The sequence below is a fragment of the Neltuma alba genome, unplaced genomic scaffold (genome assembly GCF_004799145.2).
Source record: "Neltuma alba isolate B1F8T4 unplaced genomic scaffold, ASM479914v2 tig00010742_pilon, whole genome shotgun sequence".
Lineage (NCBI taxonomy): Eukaryota > Viridiplantae > Streptophyta > Magnoliopsida > Fabales > Fabaceae > Neltuma > Neltuma alba.
The window spans coordinates 43,728-68,535 of NW_021635569.1; the positions used below are offsets into that span (position 1 = coordinate 43,728).

The 24,808-nt window shown below is 32.5% G+C and overlaps 1 protein-coding gene and 1 long non-coding RNA gene across 2 annotated transcripts; both read left to right on the top strand.

Annotated features, from left to right (window-relative positions):
* Positions 1-3,260: 3,260 nt before the first annotated feature.
* On the top strand, positions 3,261-8,121 carry LOC114758672 (uncharacterized). Its single transcript, XR_003741834.1, has 3 exons — positions 3,261-3,494; positions 7,825-7,938; positions 8,015-8,121. It is a non-coding gene; the product is annotated as an uncharacterized LOC114758672 (long non-coding RNA).
* Positions 8,122-19,439: 11,318 nt separating this feature from the next.
* On the top strand, positions 19,440-24,327 carry LOC114758690 (ninja-family protein AFP2). The gene is made up of 2 exons (XM_028947762.1): positions 19,440-20,499; positions 23,565-24,327. The coding sequence occupies exons 1-2, from the start codon at positions 19,818-19,820 to the stop codon at positions 23,984-23,986; spliced, it is 1,104 nt and encodes a 367-aa protein (XP_028803595.1). The 5' UTR covers positions 19,440-19,817; the 3' UTR covers positions 23,987-24,327.
* Positions 24,328-24,808: the final 481 nt, after the last annotated feature.

Consider the following 24,808-nt stretch of genomic DNA (forward strand, 5'->3'; position numbering starts at 1 on the left):
AGAGACATTATTATAAAATTTATTGCAAATAAAAAATAAAAAAAATAAAATTATCCATTATAATATTAGAAAGGAGTATTAAGTATCGTAATAAAATCAAGGTTGGAAAAAAAAAAGTATCATAATAAAATGTCAGGACAAAAATGGATATAAGCTTTCCAAAACAGGGCAACAATATCATTAAATGCTCCAAACCGGTTTTTATTTTTGGGTCCCCACCAAATGTACGCGTCTACCTTTAGGCCCTCCACTTCCCTCACTCGAAGTCAACTTAGTCTGCCTCTCCCTCTCGCTGTCTCCCTCCCCCCTCTTCCAGGAAAAGCTTGCGGGAGAACAATTAGAACCTAGCAAAGTAAGTCATGGATCTGTTTGGCCGTAGAGTACAAGCAGAAAAATTGTCCAGAAAATAACATATTCTCCAAATGCCACTCGTTATGTGAGGCCTTTATTTCACTGGAGTCAACTTAAAAATAGTGCAGCACTATCCTTGATCTCATTGAGCTGGATAAACACATCACGTTCATGACTTTACTTTCTTGTTATTATTCTCAGTGACCAAACAAAGCTAAAAAGGTTTTCAGTATACCCCACACACGCACTGCATTATCAAGCCAAAGGGGAAAACCATAAGGGGAAAAAGAAACTAAAAGAAAGAAACCAGAGCTAACCTTGATGTTAGAGAGAAGCACTGGGGAGTCAAGAAATGACAAAGTGAAGGAAGAGACCTAGCAAATCGAGTCTCAGCAGAGTGAGTCTTGGAGGAGTTTATAGTGGTGTCCGTTGGTGAGAGGGAGGGCGGACGAGAGGAGTCAAAGAGGAAGGAGGAAGGGGGAGGGCGAAGCGAAGCAAGCCTCGACGAAGAGAGTGTGTACTTTTCTTCTACTCTGTATTGTGAAGAAAAGAGGAGAAGGGGTGGCGAGACTCGTGAGAGGGGGAGAGAGAAAGGGAGATTCAGTTGACTTGGATTTTTTGTTTACTCTGTTTCCTCTCGACATTTTATTTTTACTATTATAATAGATAAATTTACTCCTTCACTCAACATTAAAAAAAATTTATGATAAAAAATATTATAATAAAAAATAATTTAAAATAAAAATTATTATTATAAAGTTAAATAATTTTTACAAATATATTATTTTATTAATTAAAATATATTTTAAGGCTGGAGAAAAATTCATTTTTAAAGCATATGAAATTTTTTAATTTCATTATTTAAAATATGTTATTATATTAACTAGAATAAAAAATTATTCTACCGATTTTTAAATACACATTAATATAATAAGACCAAATTTTCATTGAATTATGTAACTTGAATTAAAATGTAAATTAATTTATATCATATATAAATAAAAATATAAACTAACACGTAAAGGTAACATAGTAAATTGATTATTATTATTATTCCTCTCCTCCCTCTCTTGAATCAAAGAATAGATCATTAAATATCCCTTCTTCCCTTCTTTTTTAATCAAACTAAACATAGTAATGTTAAGACCTTTCCCACTCTGCCCTTTTCTCCCTCTTCTACCCTCCCTTCAAAATCAAAGTGTCCCTATGAGATTTTTGAAAAATTTTATCAATATGATCAGTAGTTTCTTGCTTTCCATCTGACTTATCTTATCTTCCTCAATTTGATGGTAACCGATCAAATGAAGCTTTGGATGTCATCAATGGCATCTTTCACATCTTCAAGGGGTGAACGTATTTTATTTTCCACACCATGAAGTTGATCAATCATATCATGCTCATGATGGTATAACATGCATATTGATAATGGTGATTGTTAATGTGCTCATTCTGCCGATTATCCCCTATCACTATAGTTTCATCTATTTTTAAGGGTTAATATAATATCTGATCTCTTAAATTTATCTTCATTTTGGTTTTGGTCTCTTAAATTTCAAACCACATATTTTAACCTCTTAATGGGCAAAATGGTCTAAGTTTTTATTGGAATATAGGAACTAATATTTTAAATCAAAAGAAATTTGAGAGATTAAAACTAAAATAAAAGCAAATTAAAAAGACACAAATTTGTATTAACCCCTTTTTTAATCAAGTTTTTGTATTTTTGTCCTTTGTATTGGATTCTTATAGTTTTCTCAACAATCGTTAACACTATCATACTGAAATAAACAGATTTTAACCATAGAGGTAACATCTATAACTGAGAAAATTATGAAAACCTAATCAAAAAATTATAAAATAACAAGAAGTCATATCCATTTCAAAAGGACTCCAAATTATGAACCAAAAAGTCCTGATTAATGACCTCATTGAGTATTCTTTTCAATTTTTTTTATTCATTTCAAAAAGACTCCAAATTATATGATCTATCCTTCTCACTTGTGGCTCACATGACCTTTTCTGCATATATTCAAACCACCTCAAACAATGTTAACTAAAAAAATATGCAAGAAAAGATTATCTTTCAAAAAATAAATTCAAGAAATGAAAAAAATCATATTATTATAATTAACTAACGTACCTAACTTTCTTAATCTAATCAAATTAGTTAAATATTGTCTTATATTAAGGGTTGAAAAAATACATAATTATGTGAGATTGCAGGCGAGATCAAATCTGTGAAATAAAAAACCTTAACAGAAAGCTGCATTGAATGGTTAATTTGTGAATCATGTTTTCAAAGTCTTATTAAAAGGTCTTCTCCTTATTCGTTGGATGCTTAATAATAATAATAATAATAATAATAAAGGTATGGTCATTCAATTCAACAAGGGAGGCTAATTGGCTTTTTTACCGAAATACGATAAACAGTAAAAGTTTTTATCAAAATACTGCACTTTTAAAATTATTTACCAATATACTACACTTAAAATCGTTCTTGGCAAGAATGATTTTCAAATTACACACAAGTCGTTCTTGGCGTGAACGAAGAAAAAGTGAAATCGTTCTTGGCGTGAACGATTTCACTTTTTCCTGTTCTGCGTCTGAATTGCTGCCAATTATGTGTGCAAAACCATGCGTCTGAATTTCTGCCAATTATGCATGCAAAACCAACCAATTATGCGTCTGAATTTCTGCCAATTATGTGTGCAAGACCAACCAATTATGTGTGCTCTATAAACATCTTTGACATAGCATGCGAGAATCCCGTGAGGCTACAGCTATGGCTTTATATATATGATATGTGAATTCCTTCTCTTCACACCTCTTCACTTCTTCTTCGCCGAGTTCTCTTTTCTTCTTCTTCTCACTTGTTGTTTCATTTTCATTATTCTCCTGTACTATTAATTTTTCACTCTTGTTTCCAAACAAGACAAGCTCTTTTACTGCTGCTGTAGGTATGTTGTTTCTCTTCTATTTTTTCTTTTAAAAAATTTACAGTTGTGATATACAATTTGATTTTTCATCCATACTATCCTTGATGAGTTAATATTTCATTGTTCTAATTTTCAGGAAGTGAGTGGTGGGTTCAACAATCTGGAATATTTGTACTCTTTCTAAGCTAGGTGCCTCTTATTTTAACGGTAAAACTATCATCTGTTATATTGTTTTAAGATGTTAAGATTTTGATATAAGCTTCATTTTTTCTTGGTATATGATTATTATTTTTTGTTATGAAAGTATACTTCTCGAGAAGTTTAAATTTGGTAAGATAAAATTGAAAAATAATTATATATACGCCCTAAATATCAAATATGTGGTATATATTTAGTTGGTAAATTAAAAAAAAAAGTCTTCTACCCACTTCTAATGAACCATTGCTTTCATATATTTTTTAGGTAAAAATAAGGTGTAAGTAAAATTGAAATGAATGAAGAGCACTCATAATTTCTTTTTTTCATTTTGCCTTTTCCATGCTATTTGTTATGTTGTATTTTTTAATTGATGATGACATGTCATGATATGAGTGTTTTGAATCAAGAATAAAATACTCTGACTATTCTTCTAGTTTGCATCAATTACATAGATCTTTCCTCTATTTTAAAAGCATACATCTAGTCCAATTAGTTAACACTATTAATAGAAGTATTCTAAAAAGATTCTAAAAATATTATTTTTAACTGAAATTTATATTAAAATAAAATTTATTTACTATTTTACTTCTGATTCTAATAAAGTCTTAAATTATATTTTTATAGTTACATTAATTTCAATCAGTTAAGGCAAACATAAAAGATTTGATTAAAATTTTAACTAATTTTTTATAATAAATATATATTTTAACTAAGTATGTTTATAAATCTTTGTAATAAAGAAGTGTTTAAAAGTTTTGAATTATAAATTGAAATAACTTATAAAATCTTTTAAACTTATATCATTTAAATTCTATGATAAATAAAAACTAGGAATTTGAAATATATTTTTACAATTTAAAAGAAATTAAAGTAAATAATTTTTAATGAATGTGATAAACTAGAGAAAAAATCTTTATTTTTGAACCCTTCATTTCAACCCAATGGTCTAAAAGATTTTAGTCCAATTAAATGTTTAATTTCATGCAATAAATTAATATTTATTAAATTAAATTTTACAAAAATAATGAAATAATAAATAGGTATTATAAGGTATAAATAATATATATGTGTAAAATGAAAAAAAAATCTTCATGATATGTTATTATTAAAATAATATTACAAGAAAGAATTTTAATATTAAAAAAATATATGTTTAATGTATTTTATATAGTGCAATAATATATTAATTAATACTTGATGTAAATAAAATTATAGAAATACAAAAAGAAACAAAAGGAAAAAAACTCTATTTCTTAAACTTATTTATTTATTTTAATTGCAAATAAATAATTTACAAAAAATGATTAAAAAGTTCTGAAAATTACTAAATTTGTAATCAAGTTTGTTTACTATACTTTAACAGATTTTGACAATAATAGCAATAACACATCTTTTATAGTAGTTTTTAATTTGGATTTATGCAGTTTTCATTATATATTTTTTCCCCTTAGATATGGATTTCATTATGTGTTTGGTTATATAGGATATTCTGAGCTAATAATAAATATTGATTTTACAAAAAAGCAATGGTATAGTGGAGTTAATTTATTTGTATAATTTAATCTTACTTGACTAATGATTATAATGAAATGATTAGGAAGTAGAATGGATCATAGAAAGGAGTTCGTGTGTGTATTCGCAAATGGACGAATTTTTAATGGCCCAGCTGGTGTAACATTTGAATCTGATAATGTGAAAATTATCAAAGTTGATGAAAACATTACCTTGGGCAAATTGAAGCAAGTTATTGGACGAAAGTTGCGACTTCCTCCCTATCAAAACGTGACAAATTTAGTATATAGGTATCCTACATGCATAAATCCACCACAATACCAAGCATGCAATTTGGAAGATGATACAGATATAAAACAAATGTGGCAAGTGACTAGAAGATTTTCAACTCAATTAACATGTGCAGAGTTGTATGCTAACATATGTGATTTACCAGATAATCACCATATTGAGTCACAACCCATAGGTGATTATGTCGAAAATATGCCCCCATCAAGTAGCAATAGGGTGAACATGATGGAACAAGAATCTATGTTTAGTGATGACATGGAAAGTTTCCAACCATTTGAACTCCCCATAGATGGTGGGAACATTATATCATCATGTTCTCTTCCTCACGTAGAAGATATCATGGATGAATCAGAGGATGAGGAAGAATATGATTCTTATTTAAATGCTGGTAATGGGGATGATAATGGTGACAATGACAATGAATATGACGAGATGAATGAGCAAAATCAGGTTACAAATGCTTCCTTGTCACAAATTCATGTTGAGTCAGTTACAACTCCTGAATTTGGTGAATTAGAAGATATTCTGCATGTTAGTGATAATGAAGAGTTAAATGTTGGGAAAATATTTAGCAATGTCCAAGTTTTAAGACGTGCAGTCAAGCTATATTCTGTTCGTGTTCATCATACATTTAAGGTCTATTATTCTTGTAAAAAGTATGAAGAATATCGTTGTGTTAACTATGGAGATAATTGCAATTGGAGAGTGAGGGCTTGCAAAAAGGAAAGCAAGAACTATTGGCAAATTACAAAATATGGGGGGCCTCACGTATGCTTGAGCACGTCATTAACTCAAGACCATCCAAAGTTGGACGCAGATGTTATATCATCCTGCATTGTGGCAATGGTAACTGACAAACCAGATGTGAAAGTGTCACAAATTATTGAGAGGATGCAATCAATGTTTGGTTATACTGTGTCATATAGGAAAGCATGGAAGGCAAAACAATTAGCAATTGCGATTGCCTTTGGAAATTGGGAGACCTCATATTCCTTGCTCCCAAGATGGTTAGCTGCAGTTCAACACTTCATGCCTGGGTCATGCATATATTTTTCAAACAAACAATGCTCTCAAGTCAATACAAACGGTCAACCGATTGAAATGTTTCATCGTGTTTTTTGGACATTCAAGCCATGCATAGATGCATTTCCGTATTTAAAGCCCATTATACAAGTTGATGGAACATTCTTATATGGAAAATACAAGGGCACATTGCTTATGGCAATATCACAAGATGGCGATCGAAATGTTGTGCCACTTGCATTTGCTATAGTTGAAGGGGAAACAAGATCTGCTTGGGCATGGTTCTTACACCTTGTACGCCAATGTGTTGTAAAAGATAGAACAGGAATTTGCTTAATTTCAGATAGACATCGTTCAATTTTGGCTGCTGTTGCTCAACCCCAAGTTGGATGGCAACCACCACATGGACATCATGTTTTTTGTCTACGACACGTGGCTTCAAATCTTCACAAAGCACATGGAACAAATTGGTTAAAAGAGAAGTTTATAAATATCGGTGAGATTCCTTGTGCTTTTTATGATCTTATAACTATATGATTTTATAATCATTCTAACAAGTGCTAATAATAATATGTAGGGTATGCTTATGAACGTCATGTTGTTGACAGAGAATTAGCAGAAATAGCATTGCACCATACTCCTGCAGCTAGATGGATCGGAGCCATCCCAAAAGAGAAATGGTCACGTGCATATGACCTTGAAGGTCTTCGTTTTGGACACATGACAACCAATCTTGCAGAGTGCATGAATAATGTATTTAAAGGTGTTCGAAGTCTACCAATAACAGGTTTAGTTAAGGCAACCATGTATAGAGTCAATAATTATTTTGTCAAACGTGCCCAACAAGTTCATGCTCAAATTATGGTTGGTAAGGTATTTTCCGAGACAATGACAAAGAAGTTAGATATAGCAACACAAAGTGCATCTGCTTGTGTAGTTCGAGATTTTAACAGAATAGCAACATCATTTGAGGTTATGGAGCCATATAATGTTCGATGTCGTCAATTTCGTCGGTGTTGCAAGGTGAATTTGATTGACAGAAAATGTGATTGTGGAGAGTTTCAAGCAGAAAAGTTTCCATGTATGCATGCCATTGCTGCTTGTGCACGAGTAGGCATAGACCATTTACAATATGTGGATCCTGTTTTTCGGTTGGAAACTATGCAAATGGTTTATAATAATGAGTTCCAACCAGTGGGAGATGAGATGTACTGGCCGCAGATTGATTGTCCTCTTCTAATACCTAACCCATCAATGATTAGAGATAAAGGACGTCCTCGCTCAAGTCGCATAAGAAATGAGATGGATTGGACCACACCCAATGAACCTAACAAGTGTGGATTATGTCGACAAGTTGGTCATAACCGTTCTACTTGTCCACAAAGTGTAGCATCTCGACAATAAATTATGTATTTCACTTTTTGTAATAAAAACATTATGTTTTATGAAGATTATATTATAATTAGTTTGATTTCTTTTATATTATTTGGAATTTGTCCTTTACCTTATGCAGAGACATTTTAAAATGGCACAACTTCCAGAAGAGGTGATAAATCCTGGCCCAGAGGATAACTCTCTTTTGTACTTGCAAACCCAACATATTTCCGAACATGTGTGGAATGATAATGTAAGTAAAATCTATTTCTTATATATTATTTCATTGATGTTTCTATAATAATATTTTTTTCCCTTTTCCACTATAGGTTAACAGGGTCCTACACACTAGACGAGTCATGCACGCTAATCAAATGATTAACCCACCTAATCAAATAATTGAATATCTTATATTAGCTGGATTTTATGGTGCTGCTCGAGTAGGACAGTTTGATTATGATCGAGGTTTGGTCTCAGCACTAGTTGAGAGGTGGCGTCCTGAGACTCATACATTTCACACTACACGTGGAGAATGCACCATAACATTAGAGGATGTAGCTAAACAATTGGGCCTTCCATGTGAAGGAATGGCAGTTATTGGCCGAACTGACTTTAATTGGCAAGACATGTGTGAATGTTTTCTAGGTATTAGACCATCTGCAGATAGACTAAGTGGGCAGCGACTACTTATAAGTTGGTTGGAAGAGAACTTTAATCACCTACCTGATAATGCGGATGATGTACAAGTTCAACAATTCACTCGTGCATATATCCTCAGGTTGATTGGTGGATATCTCATGCCAGATAGATCGGGTAGCAGGGTGTATCTAATGTACCTTCCACTACTTTATGATCTTCAAGAAGCTGGAAAATACAGTTGGGGATCAGCAGTTTTAGCTCACCTATACAGAGAATTGTGTAATGCTACTAACCCAACTGAGGATGGGATTGGAGGATGCTTATCATTACTTCATTTATGGGCATGGGATCGTTTTCCTATGCTAGCACCACAACAACCTAGGTATCCAGATCCACAATCTGATATCTACCCTCTCTTACCTCCTTTGGGTTTTAGGTATGCTAAATTTATTAACTAACTATTTGTTATGCTCTTATATTATTAAAATTATATAATTTTTAACATTACTTTTTTGTAATAACAGATGGAAAAATGTGAGACAAAACCCACGTCCACTTGCTGCGTCTTTAATCCGATATAGGAGCTTTCTGGATAAAATGACCGATGATGAGATAATATGGCAGCCATATGAATCTCCTTATGTGCGCCAATTGATTCCTGAGTATTGCTTGACAACACCCGAAATTTGGCGTGCTTCAGTTCCTTTAATATGTTTTAATATTATAGAATGGCATCATCCTGACCGTGTACTACGGCAATTTGGTCGTCAGCAACCAATTCCTTCCATGCCTGTTCATTTGAGAAATTACCACACGATCCAATTACGAGGTAGAACAACTACAAATTGGATTGACAAATACGCAGATTTCATTCAAGCATGGGATAGATGGCCACATGTAATTGTTAATGCTCCTATAGCATTTGATGAACTTGATCGAATATCTCAGTACATGCAATGGTATTGGAGACATACAAGACGATGGATTCAACGTATCAGTAGCGATACAGGTCGTGCGGTAAGTTTTTCATTTTTTCACCATTAATATTATTTTATTTTACACAAAAAGTTTTATTATCTTATATCTTATTATTTTTTTCAGTCTGACATAGCAGAGGAGCTATACAGGCTTTCAATTAATTCTCGTTCAACATGCCCTAGTTGTGTTGATTATCGAGATAGGGTTGCTCGCGACCAGCGTAACATTTTACTTGCACTTAGAGAACAACGTTTTAATGTAAACCCTCAGCCTGCTCCACCAACAATTGAGTTGCCTCGGCCACAAATTCCTCGTGATAGACCAAGCAAGCGACGAGGTGGTTACTTGTCTACCCAACCTATAATTGAAAACGAAAATGCAAGGGAACAGGAACCTCCAATTTTTACTCAGGCTTCTGACATATCACCGTCACCATCATCCCCCTTCATCTCTATCGATCCTACACAACTTGAGTCTCATTACATGGCACCCTCATCATCATCCCCTTCCAACTCAGCCAATCCTTCTCAATTTCAACCATTCATGACTTTATTAGATAATCCTGCATTATTTTCAGCTGAATACAATGCTTCTACTTTTGAACATGGTGGACCATCAAATGAAGCATTTGTCACTCCTCGACAATCTATACATTTAAATGAATCACCCTGGTTTGATTTGAACACGCCAACTACACAAACAAATGAGACATTTGAAGCTCAAGAAATTGACATACAACAACAACGCCCACAACGTATGAGAAGAAGGCCAAGATGTGGTACTGGAAGTCACTATCAGTAAGGTGGATAATTTTTTCTTTATAAACTTAAACTTTATTTATTACTTTTTATTTTTAATCTTATACTTATTTCACAATTAGTTTTAACATCATTATAACATTTTTCTCTCATTATATAGTCATGATTTTGTCATTCAAATGATTGATAAATCATTATACTAATCATTTTAATCAGGAGAGAAGGGGAGAAGTCATTCAACAGCAGATGAAGTTTTGAAGTTGTTCACCAGAAGAACGATTTTCATTCACCTCATGCACATCAAGGACAGATTATGAAGAAGTCGTTCACCAGATAAATGACTTTAAAAATTATTCACCTGAAGACCGATTTTAAGTGTAATATATTAGTAAATACTTTTAAAAGTGCAGCATATTGATGTATAATTTTACAGTTTGTAGTATTTTGGTAAAAAAGCCTGTCGTGTGGTATTTGTTCGGTTTGACAAGAAATCAAGTATTGGGCATGGGCCTTTTATGCCTGTGACCAAAATAATAATAATAATAATTTAGTCTTACAACTTAATTGCTACAATTAAAAATTTACAATCAAAACATAACTTTTTTTGTTACATACTGTTTGGTATGAGATAGATAAAAAGAAGAGGAAATGATAGAAAATTTCATCAAGCTCTATTTGAAAAAAAATTTAAAAAAAACTGGGGTTTTCAAATTTTAATCCAATATAAGTCAGATGAAGTAAAATTTACTATATATGTTATAGCCTTACCGGAGCATCGTCAGGGATTCTTATTTTTGCATGCAAGGGTGAAATCGTTCTTGGCATGAACGATTTTGAAATCGTTCACGCCAAGAACGATTTCACTTTTTGATTTAAGAAAAAATTTAAAAGTGAAATCGTTCACGCCAAGAACGATTTCTGAAATCGTTCACGCCAAGAACGACTTGTGTCTAATTTGAAAATCATTCTTGTCAAGAACGATTTTAAGTGTAGCATATTGGTAAATAGTTTTAAAAGTGTAGCATTTTGGTAAAAAGTTTTACTGTTTATCGTATTTGGTAAAAAAGCCCTATATATTCGATTCAACCCCTGTGCGCGTCAACAGTCATATATTCCCTCGATGACGTTCATTGTACTAAGACGACGTCGTCTCCTCCTTCCCGACAAGAATTAGAATCCGCACTTTGTTCTAAACCCAAATGCACATGACACGTACTAGTTAGGGAAAAAGGTTGGAACATTCAAATTTTGTAGATGTAAAATCTAATGCTCACTCCTACCTTTTTTTATGAGAGAATTTTGAGACTTTGTCTTTGAGTTTTGATCCTTTTCATTAAACATAAACATCTTTTTAATTTTCTAGTGCATTCGTAAAAAAATTATAATTTTCTAGTTTTCATGAATTTATTAAAGAGAATAGCCGGTAATTTTTAAAACCAATTAAAATTATTGACAAATCCAATTAGATAATTGACTTTAACTATTTTTTTCACTTTTTATGTAAAGTGATTTATGTAACATTTTTAATTTGTTTAAAGTGATTAAAAAGGCCATAAGAGAGGTCTACATCCACATCTTGCATGATATCACATACTTATCAATACTCGTCCTAATCCTATTTCTCATTTCTTACATAAAATTTTTTTAAAAAAAAATCTCAAAAAAAATAATTACTAAAAAATTATAATAATAAATAAGAAATAATTGTCATGAATTTGTCAGACTACTCTATTATTATTAGGACTTTATATTAATTATGTTTCTTCTTTCACTGTGGATTTATAGTTCAGATTTCTTCAGCAACATATATGAAAGCAGCAAACTAGAGGCGTGTTTTCATTAAAAAGCAATATATTAAACTAAATTGTTTGATTATCACTCCGGCAAATGTCATTAGGAGAATGTCCATAAGATAACGTCTTTTTCAAATATTCCTATTACTGAAATTATGCAGCCTTCTTTCTTTAATTTTCTTTTTAGGCTTGTTCGGTTCTCAAAATAATGTATAATTTTCTTATAATGTCATTTTACTACCTCGACTCCATAAAAGTTAGATAACTGATTTATATATATTAAAAAATAGTTAAATTAAATAGAATATTTATAATAAATAGACGTTGTCTTCACTAAAATATTTCTATCAATTATTTGCATTGAAATTACCTTTTCATTAAAACTCCCTAACATACATAATCATCATAAAATTACTTGAGGATAAAATGGATAAATATTGAAGACAAAAACATTAAGATTGCATACATAGAATCAAATTAAATCTTCAATTAACTCTTATATTAAAAATTAAATATAGCATTTATTACTACGTTCGATCCTTAATATAAAATTTAATTAACTAATTGATGAAAATTAAAGAAACTGAAAAATTACTTAATTATAATATATTACATAATCTTTTTAAAATACTTATATGTATAATTAAATTATATATTGGTTTATAAATCATACAAATTAATTTGGGAAAAAATAAATATAATATTTTAAATTAATTTATTTAATTCTCTTAATCTTTTATAATAAAGAGGCTGCACAAGCATGCTACTACCGTAAGAGGACATGAAAGAACGTGACACACGCATAAGTGACATGACATGGTTGGTCAAAGGTCATCTTTCCACGAGTCTCCTAGTGTTGCTCTTAAGTCTCACCCCAAGCTGATGATTGATTCCTTTGTCAATATCACTTTCTTGATTTATCTTCAAGTTAAATTATGAGAAAAAGACAGAAAAAAGAAGAAGCTTAAAATTATAATATTTAGTTCAAATACTTAATATTTCAAAATGATAGAGAAAAAACTCAACCTAAATTACAATTTTAAATTCAAGAAAAATTACAAAAACATTCCTTTATTATTTTTAAAAAGGCTTGAAATCTCTCACCAGAACTCTTGTTGATAATTGGTTGTCAGTCATCGCTAACAGCTGGCTGGTTGGCTACTGTTGTTGGAGCTCTAACATTAACCACCTGTGAGATACTATCTCTTGTTTTATTAAGATTTTGTTTATAATCTATAAACAAGATCTTATAATTATGATGGGAAATAATAATTGCTAGTGGGAGTTTTTTTTTCATTGAAATTTTTTTTAGTGGAGAGAAAGGCGAAGGTGGGGGATTTGATCTCCCTCAATCAGGTGATTGCCAAAAAGCTTAAATATTAATTTTAATATCAAATTTTCCCATTCCTCTGTACCCACGTGGGCGAATGATGGGTATGGCATCAGTGTTGATTATGAGAGAGAGTTCCTCAGCCCTCACCCATATCGACACGTGGCAGGCCTTCGCGACGTGAACACGTGGGGTGTGAACGTACACTGATATTTTGCAGATACCTTTTTTCTGTGTGTTTGGTTGTCGGAGCAAGTTGCCTCTCAAAAAGTGCAAGTTGCCCCATGTGTGGGACCCACCTCATAATGCCCCTCCTTCTCTAGGGCCTCCTCCCACCCTGCGCTTTGTCGGCCACGTGTCATTCTTCTCTTCTCTTCCTCTTTTCCCGTGTTCCCTCCCTAATACTAGTGGTAGTATAAAATACTCTGGCAAATTTGTTTAAATAATAAAAATTAATTAATAGTTATAAGGCAGAATAACAGAAAAAAAACTGAAAATTACTAAATCCTAAATTAGGTTTGGTAATAATTTTTATTTGGTACTAATAACATTAAATTCTTAAATAATAATAAATTTTTGTTTACTTTCTTTATTTGACATTTACAAATTTTTAACTTTTTTTGTCATTTTTCCTAACTATAAATATACTCTTATTTATAAGGAACAAGTAAGAAGGAAAAAATATGATCATTTTTTAATATTAATTAGAGGCACATCAGGTCAAAAAAACTTGACAATTTTTTAATTAATGTAATATATAATTTTAATTAGAGGCACATATGGTAAAAACGTAGACAACCACAAAGGGATCTTGTAGAAATGACATAGGGGGTGTTTCGCATTTGAAAAAAAAGTTTTTAAAAAGCATTTTTTTTTATAAATTGAGATAAACTCTTTCATATATTTATTTCGTATACCGTGAAATCACTTTTGAAACTATAATTTGGATTCCATCCAAACACCCTTTAAGACAATTCAAATCTTATACTCTTATAAAAAGGACCAGAAAGAACAATAAGAAGTTGGATAACTTTTCTTACATCCTAGTAATTAGAAGTTAAACTATTAAATGTGTCCTAAAATAATATAGTTTTCCTATTATATCCCTAAAGAGTGTAATTCAAAAGTAATAAATAACTTTAAATGCACTTTTATTATCTCTTATCTTTATCTTCTCTTATATTTAATAGCGAGAAAGTAAAAAATTGCATTAATTATTTTAATAGCGTCTTATGTTTTAGACCATAATTTTTTAAATCAACTTATTATACTATGGACAAGAAGAATTACTTGCCAATTCGAAAAATTGATTAAAATTGGTTAGAAATGATAAATATGTAAAAAGTATAACTTATTTTTTTTATTTATGAAAAGGGGATAAATGGGGAGAGAATAGATGAAAAAAAGATAAAAGAGAAAAAAGTGAGAGAAAAAAAAATAATAGAGGCATAAACAATCAAAAATAAAAGAACGTATTAAATAATCAGATAAATTTAAATTCATTTGCAAATCAAGCCCTTCTAAAAATTTTATGTTCACATTTTGAATTAAATGGAGTATATACTCTATCCTGCATTCCTCGAACCAGCTTCAATTAAGTGGACCAATGAGAGTAATCCAGACGCTAGATTGAGGGTCTCGGATGATTTTGTAGTCCCCGTGTTTTTTTTTTGGGCCAACTCAGTCCCTGCGTTCTTTGAAATTAATTTAAAAAGGTGATAAACTAACTTAAAAAAAATCTCCTTTAGCGTATATTGAAAAAGAAATATCCGTTTTTTCCATTAATTTTTCTATGCTGATCCTTTCAAAGTCACAGCCAACAAATTAGGCATTAATAACATTTTATAATTTTGTAATTTGGCAGGACACATCTTACATGAATTACTAGTCGGAGGGTTGAATAGAAGAAATCTTATTCTACATCCTGTCCGTAATATAAGATATTGTTTGACTTTTATTTTGATCCTAAATATAAAATCACAATCTATTTTGTCTCTCATATTTACTTAATTTTTTTCAAGATAGTACCTTTTAATAATTTTAGTTTTAGCCAACACACTTGATTAGTAAAAATATTTTAGGAAAGACAATACCTATTTATTACAAATAACTAATTTAACTTCTTTTCTTAATCTCTTTAAATTAGTCAACTAACTCTTATAATTAGGACCAGAAGTAGTAGATTAAAATAATAGGTGTTGATCCTATGATAAAACAAATTCAAGAGATTTTGGGTGAGTCTATGTACATGAAAAAGATGTTGAGTGTGTTATTGCTCTACCATTAATAGGACTTGTTAATAGCTTGGTTTATATTGAAAAATCACTTTTATAGTTGAGTTGAATTGGACGGAGTGAAGCTATCATTAAACTAGAACCTATTAAAATTAAGTCGGAAATCAAAGCAATATTTACAAAACGGATGGTTTTTGCCCTATAAAAAAAAGATACAGAATTTTTTTTAAAAAGCCCATAGGTTATTTAAAAAAATGATTCTCGAGTTGTCTAATTTATTTTTACATTATTTATAATTATATGGTGTTATTTTATTGAAAACTCTATATGTTATGGTGTTATTATGTTGAAAATTAAATTTATTATGAATTTGTTTATTGTGCATTTTTATTATATAAGCGTTTTATTTAATTATTATATCACCTGTTCAAATATCAGTGCTGGTTGGACGGTGCTGGTAAAAAAAAAAAAAAAAACTGGTTGGACGGTGAGAAAATAACGAAAAATCATGTAAAGTGATTTCAACATGTAGAATGGTCGCCGTTAAAGCCGATGACGATGGGAGATCAATCATCTGGTAAGAAGTAGAAGATCATCGAAAATAGCAGTCAACAAACTTAGGGAGTGTTTGGATAAGATCAAAACCGTGGTTTCAGAAGTGCTTTTACGGTATACGAAGCAAATATATGAAGAAGATTGCCTCGATTTGCGGAAAAGTGCTTTTGAAAAGTGATTTTAAGGGCATCCAAACACCCTCTTAATCTGTGCTACCTCAACTCTAAACTTAGCACTAGCTTAGCACTAAGGGTGCCGTCCACCACGCTTGAATACAAGCTAATCTACATCATATTATAAATTACAATTAAACACAACGCAATTAAGCTTTCAACAAAGTGAACAAAACCAAACACACCATACCATAACACCTCACAATCTCAAACAACACCATTAGTCAACTCTCAAGGTCAGAGTATTGTTTCTCCGGTACTGCCAACTCAAAGGAGTCATTAAACAACATCTACATCAATCATTCATAATAATTCCCCAATTTACACTTAAAAACTTTTACCTCCAGCATACACCCAATCCTACAATTCACTGCAATATTAACAATTTAAATCAATTAAAACTCTTATTTAACTCAGATAAATATGACCTAATCCTTAAGCTATGTTTCAAACCATTTCATTATCAATTTCTATCAAACCCCTATTTCAACAACAAATCCTGACCTCCAAATCACGTAAATCAAATCCAACAAAACTAAACAGAATAAACATCTTATTTAAGTCGACCAACTAATTTAAATCCAAAATGTGTGGTGAAATCATCACCCATTTCAAACCCCCCTAAGCCTTAAGGTTCTGTTTAGTATGAATCACTAAGAATGAGAGGTAATTATTTAATTAAGATTGAGATTAAGAAAACTTATTAAAAGAGTATTGAGGATGATAGATTGCTTCTTACTTAGCTTGAAATTTGGCGAATCCATATAAGTTGGATTGGGAAATACCATCTCCTCCCTTGATATTTTTTAATCCCATTTATATGGGTTTGCTTAATTCCAAGTAATAAGCAATCCCTCATACTAAATACTTTTTTAATAGATTTTTTTTTTCAATTTCAATCCCAATCTTTATCTCTTATTCTTAATGCTTCGTGACAAACAAGTTCTAACAATTTAACTATTCAAAAATAGGAAAATCTAAGAAAACAGGGTAGAAATGAGATTAATTAAAAACACTTATCTTGATATTTAGAAGCTCAAATGTACTCTTAGAGATTGAAATTCACAAGCCCTAACATAATCCCAATAATCTTCTACACAAAACCTTATGAAAATTGTATTTGAAACTGATTTCATAACCTATATTTCAGCATATTAATTTGTTGTGGCATTCGCCAGTATGCACTCATAGCGAATGGCATGGAAAAAATTGCTTTTTTTGTCATGAAATTTGCCACAGCATTTGCCATGACGAACTCATGGCAAATGCCACACAATAAGAAATGACCCAATTTAAAAATTTTATAACTAATCTCACATGTCTCTGAGGATTATAAGCTAGGACTCTTTAGTAAATTTGAGATGTTTATTTTCCAAATGACCAAAAAAAAAATCATTCAAATATAATATCATTTGTCCCTTGAAAATGATAATTTACCAAAAGTTTTTTTAGGGAGAAAGTGGCTAAGTTCAAAAATTTATAAGTAAATCCGGACATTTCTAAAATTTGTAAATTATGATTCGTTGGAAATATTGAAGCGTATACTTTCAAATACAAAAAGAATTATTGGAAAATATCATCACTCGACTTTTTAAAATACTCGAATTCAAAGATTAGTCTAAAAAGTCCAAAAATATGACTTCAAGTTATCTTTCTTATTACCTTTAATCCTCAATTAGCCTCAATAATTAATAATAACCTTTAATTTTTACACAAATTTAAAACTTAAACACTCAAACTATGAGAATTAAAAACCATGAGGTTATAGAAGTGGCACTGCCTTTAGAGAAAAAACCTCCATCGATGTTGTTCAGCAACATCTTTTTTCAAGAGTAAGTTACAATTAAATCAAAATTACAAGGATTGAGTGATATTGAGTCAAAATATAAAGATTGAATTATAATTAAGTTAAAAATACTGAAACCAAAAGATTATTTTTTCTTATATATATCGCGGTACATTATCTTATTTTTTTTCATTTCCATTGTAATGGTCATTAGCCTTGTCGCTCGTGGAATGGATGCTTCTTTGCAAGTGCCCGCGAGTTGAGTCATATTTGTAATCTCAGTTTGCCTTTCTAATTAAAAAGAAAGAGAATATGTTTTAAATTTTTAACATAAATATACTATTTTATCTTTTTTTATTGAGGGACATACTATTATTTTCTTAAGAATATATACTACTTCCGGTCCTAAGATTTGATTGACTAATATGAGTGGACTAAGAAAATAAATTAAGATAGTTATTTGAAATAAATAAGTATTTTTTTTATAATATTCTTACTAATCAAGTTTATTAGCTTGAATTATTGTTATTAGAAATATTATTTTAAAAAAATAGATAAATATAAGAGACAAAGTGGATCATGATTTTATATTTAGGACCAAAATAAAAATCAAATTAGATCTTATATTAAAGATCTGATGTAGTATTAATTAGGAATAAACTTATAATTTTGTTAAATTTTAAGGTAAAATTAATGGGGTTTAATTTTTTTTTATTTTGATAAAATATATTAGAAGTATTTATAAATAAGATTAGTAAGGAGTTTGGATACTCTTACAAGCAATTAAAAAAAATAATATTTTTGTATAAATCGAGATAATTTTTTTTGCACTCATGTCAAACATTTTAAAAAGCTCACCAACACGCCTCCCGTACAAAATATGGAAGAAAATAAAAACCTCATAGATAACAAGCAAAATAAACCAAGGAAAAGAACACATAAAATTATTGTTTCCTATGGTGGGATACAGCTAATAAATAAGATCCTTTTCACGCCACATGGGGTTTCCAGACAACTTGATGAACCGCAGAGTGCAGAACCGCATGCTTTGCTCACCAGCCCGCGACGCCACCATGAACCCCCGCCGCAGCGATACGAGGACATAAAATCATAAATCATTGTGACCACGTGTCAGCTTCCCCAGGCTCCTATTTTGACCGACACGTGGCGTCCCTCGTACTCCGATTCTCCACCTGACACGTGTCACCGGCAAAAAAGACAAGTTGCTGACAGCGACCCCTCCACGCCAGAGACCGTTTTTATTAATAATTTTCTCTGGGAAATCGTGTCAACTTGATCCACGTGTAGCCCTCCCACCCGCCATGATCACCACCTGTCGAATCCTGAACTTTTGTTCTCACAATCGCAGGGGTATTTTCGGAACATAATATTAAACATTTCTCCGTCCGTCTCTTTTTCTCCTCTGCTAGTACCTCTTTTCTCGCTGCTGCATCTTCTCTCTCTCTTTCTTCGTTTCTTCTCTGTGCTTTTGAATTTAAAAAAAAAACTATATCCCACAATTTGTCGCGTCTGGGTTGGATTACTTTGCAGACGGGAGATAAAAATTCAGCGACTTTTTGTGGGGATTGCTTACTATTTCACTAATTTATTTCGTTCTGATAATTCAAACAGTAATCCTAGTAATTTTATTCCTGCTTCCTTTTCGGATTGTGTTTTTTGGGAGCAGAAACGTTTCTTCTGTGAAGGGTCATGTGTTTCTGTGCGATTGAGCATCATCGGACGAGAAACATGTTTTCTTTCGCTGATTTTTCGAATTCGAACCATGCTTTCTTGTACCGGCGAAGGCGAAGTAGAGGTTGAAGTGATATTTTTACCGTGTAAATCTCTCTTTCTTCGTTTTTCTTTTTTTAACTGATTGTTAAACCATGGGTGAGGCTAACGAAGGAAGAAGAAGCAAGGCTATGGATAATATGTCTCTACAAATGGACAAGTTCCCGAGAGATCTTCTTCAGAGATTCATGGCTTGTAGTAATAATACGCAGCAACCCCTGTGCTCAGAGGCTTGCGGGCAATCGGAAGAGATTGAGCTTAGCCTTGGCCTTTCGTTGGGAGGTCGGTTCGGTGTCGACAAGAATGCTAAGAAGCTTATGCGGTCATCGTCTATCGTCGGGACAATGCCTTTCGTCAGAGAGGACACGACTCCATCCCCGTCACCGGCACGGGCGAACCCGACTACTCTCATGCGGACTTCGTCACTTCCGGCGGAGACCGAAGAGCAGTGGAGGAAAAGGAAGGAGTTGCAAACATTGAGGCGAATGGAGGCTAAGAGACGGCGGTCGGAGAAGCAGAGAAATTCCAAGACGGAGAGAGATGGCGGCAGTGGCGGCGCAGGCGGTGCAACGGTGTCAGCACGACCTTTCGGGTTACCTAGCTGTGGTGCATCATCTGATTATAATGCTAGGCAAGTGCAAGTGGTTCTTGGTGATGTATTGGCCAAAGGGAAGGTTGGTTTTCAAGGATATGCACAGCCTTCTTCTCAGGGCTCTGCGGATTCTCAAGGTGGAAGCTCTTCAGGAGTGTCAGAAATGGATAGCAAACCTTTTCAAGGTAAATTACTCTCACAAGTTTCCCTCTATTCTAACTAGCTAGTTGGGGTTATCAAGATTAAGTATACTCAAACTTCGTTCTAAGTTGAGTATTTTGAATGTTCTATAGACGAATTTAACCAGATTATTAAAGAAGCATACTATTGCCTTCCCCTGCACTAGTTTTCCTCTTTATTTGGTCAACTTTCCAATCTTAACAATATGCTTTTTGGTTATGGATGCGTTTTGAGTTTAGTGGTTTTCCTTGCATGTTAATAAGATTGTGAAGGAGAAATAACATCTTTTTTCTTGTCAACTATACGTACTAGTTTTCCTCTTTTTTCGGTCACTGTTAATTATTTTAACTATGTACTTTGTGTCCATCGTTCATTGGTTTTCCTTTTATGTCTAGTTGAGTGGATGGTTATGGTTTGCTTCGGTGTGGATGGTGTAAATCTGCGGAAATAGTGGATTGGATTTTGACTGTGTGATTGATGACGACACGTTCTCTTGATAATTTCTGATGTGTGATTTCATAAATTTTTGTTTTCTCTAATAATTATGCGAAACAGAATATCTAAGTCTCTTGCGGATTTGAAAGTTCCTAGGGGTTGATAATTGAATGGCATGCTAAAAACGCTGATGATAGAGAAGATCAAAAGAGTAGATTCTGATGCCGTTTGTTCTCGGCTACTGGTTGGTTGTCAAAAAATGGCGAGGTGATTCTTAGAAATCCAACTTGGTTGGTCAGTATAGGAGGATAAGATATTTAGTGAGATCAATTTGTGATCTTTTTCATTTTTCAAATTTCATCTAACCAAAGTTACTTTACTTGTTAGAGCTTTGTGTGGCTGGTGGTTTTTCTTTTTCTACCTTTTTGTTTTTTAATTTTTTTTTTAATGATAAAGAGGATGCACTTCTTCACTTTTGTATATGGATGTAGAACTGAGTGCAAATTCAAGTAATAATCATTCTACAAAGAAATATTCTTTTTCTGGTTTTTCATGATTTTAAATTATAGTTCCGCCATATTGAACCTAAGCCACAGATAGCATATTGAAACAGATTACCTTTGAGAATTTAAGAGAATATTAATCTTCGCAACTATTCTTATCTCTACAAGAATTAGTGATTCTGAGTCTCATCCCCTTCTCTCTTATTTGATAGTGACTTATATTCTCTCAGCACATAATTCCTAGATGTTATCAATAGAAGCCCTAAATCAGATTCTAGCACCAAGCAGAGTAGATCATGGTGGTTTTTATTTTTCTATTTTTTCAATTATAAATCTTGGATTCAAGGTGCTTATTTGACTTGAATTACTCCAGGTCTTGAATTAAAGCTTTATTGGTCACTCATCGAAATGCATCATCCAAAATCCAAATTTCTGGATTTTGACTAGCAACTAAGGGTCTCTCAGGCACTTGTCTCTTGTTCTTCATAAGGCCTGATGAGCAATGGTGTTAAAAATAATCAATTTCATATGCAGTGATGGCAAATGTGATGGCGCAGGGATAAAGTTTTTAAGCACCAATTCCCCACTATCCTTATTTTGTCTCATGCTTGTACCGTTACCCTAAAGTGTTTCCCCCTATGGTATACATGAAGAAAAAGGAATCTCATTTCATGTCATGAAAATTGAGGTGTGTAATGTCTATTAATAATTTTTTTGTTTGCTAACAATATATCAAAAAATTTGGTTGCTAATAGAATACAATGACACCATGCAATTTACATAGGTAACCCCACTTAATGGGATAAGACTTGTTGTTATATATCTATGCACATGACATTCCACAATGAAAAATCACCTTTTTCTTCCATATCCTTCTCATTCCTCATAAACATTCGTCTGTCTCATATCCAGCCCCCACCCCAGAATACATTGAAAAAACTAAAAACATTTCTCTTCTATTAAAATATCCTTACAAATAATCTATTTTTCCAAATATTATAAATATTGGATTGAGAAATTCATGTACAACTCAATATTTTAATTCAAAATCAAACCTTTTTTTTTGAACTTACATTTGATTTTACCAATATGTTTTTGCTTTGGCCCAAATTTTAAACTATACGGAAGAAAGATATTTTTCTATGTAACAGTGAGTGACGGAAGATTTCAGTTTTTTTTTTGGCCAACAAAGATTTAGTTTAGTTGCGATCAAAACTTGGTTTCATTTAACAGCTACCTAATTCAGCAAAACACCACTGTAAAAATATGGCAGTTGCTTGATCTTGTGGTTCCTGTACGTCTTCGCAGACCTCAATATTTTATCACTCAATTTGGTATGACAACCTTATTCATCTACATGTATCAGCAGCCAGTGATGTCAGTAGAGTTTAGCTTACTATCCACTTTGCATTGTTGGCTAAGTCAACATTTCTTGAATTTACTGAATTTGGTGAAGAGCCTTGGGATATTTGGTGTGGAGGAACGTGCAGTTAGCTTTGAAAATATCGGTATTCGCTATTTAAGGTCATCATTTTAGTGAGTAAAATCTGATCATTTGGTCGAAAGTTTTGAGATATGTCAAAGTTGAAGATTGTTGTGATCATGAGGACATGTGTTAGACCTGGAAGCTCCTTGGAGCAATTTTTGTAGTATAATTTGGTTCTATGGCATGACTTTGTCTTTCTTATGATTCTGTTTATGTATATGCAAATCAGGTTCACTTTTTTACGATGAGGGTAGATTTACAGTTCGTTTGGAGAAGCAGAAAGAGAGAATCAGAATTGCAATTCTGAAATTGAAAAGATCTCCTTCCATTTCTTTCTTTTTGGCTTGGAATATTCACTCTCTTTAAGTTTGAACTTTTGGTCTTAAACCTCATGAAATTTTTGATAGTTTTGGAAGTTTCAAATTTCTTTAGGTTTCTTAACAATCCACAACTTGTTTTTTTAAAGCTTGCCGTGTGACAAATGATGAAAATGAAATGTAGGAAGCTAACAAAGGGGAATAGTATTTTTTCCTTCTGGGGTTGTATGATCATATAGACTTTTTGAGTTGACTAGTTGAGCATCTCTTCAATACTGGAATCTATTAGGGGTTTTGGTTTAATTCTATTATTTCCCCCTATATCACAGGATCAAGCAGCTGTGGTGAAGCAAGAAGCCCAGCTAGTAATCATCCATTGCAGGAGCAAAGCAAACAGGATTTGGCAGGTTCATCGGGGGCAAAGACAAATGACAATGTGATCAGAACTTCCAGGGCTGAGCCAGAGCATCCAGCCAAGAAACCTGACTCTTGTCAGAAGCAAGGGAGGGAAATCGGGATAAGCTCGATGGAGGACATGCCCTGTGTTTTCGCGAAAGGGGATGGTCCCAACGGGAGGAGAATCGAGGGAATCTTATACAGGTATGGCAAAGGTGAGGAAGTGAGGATAATGTGTGTGTGCCATGGGAAATTCCTGTCACCAGCTGAGTTTGTGAAGCATGCTGGTGGTGGTGATGTTTCTCACCCACTTAGGCACATAGTTGTGAACCCTGTCCACACTCCCTTTTTGTGATGACAGTGAGTTGCTCCTTATGTTCTGCAAAAGTAGGACAGAATCATAGGGATGATAATATTTGAGTGAAAAGAATTATAATTTGTTGCTGAATCATGTGTAAATGTTTTGCTTGCTTTCTGCATGAGCATTAGGATTATTCATCAGCTTGGCAGTAGCCTGGAGATCTTCTTGTTATGTTTGTTATTTTGTCTCACCGTGTTTAATTGAGTGATAAATTCAGAATGTGTTTTCTTGGTGGTAAGAAGCTGTCACCTGTGTAAGTACGGCTGAAAATGTTAGGGCAGCACAAGAAATATTTAAGGTGATTCTGAGATGAAATTCATTGGAAAGTTATGTTAGTTGAGACGTTTATGGGGAGAAAATTTTAGATTCAACCATTTCCGAAGTAACCAGAGTTACATCTATTTTTTTATTTCAATTCAAGAGTTCTTATGTGTTTCCACGTCCTTTCGAGACCCTGAAAAATGGACAAATTCTTTTTCTTAGGAACACATATAAGATTTGTTACCACAAAAAGGATAATGGTAACCCTACCATTAACTATTTCATTTATAAATTTTATAGTAATAGAAATACATGTCCTCCCAAGACAGCATTTGTAACGCCTTTTGATATAGCGATATGAGTGGGTTAGATTCGAGTATTGTTAGACCTAATTGGGAGTAGTTCTGGTATTTTTTGCATTCACACATACTCGAATTTGATTTTTTCTACTAGGATCAACACTTGTTAGTTATTTTCCCCTAATTGAGTTTGTAAAATATTACTTTTTTGGTCCTTAATGTAAGACTTAATTAATTAATTTGAGCAGATTAAGGA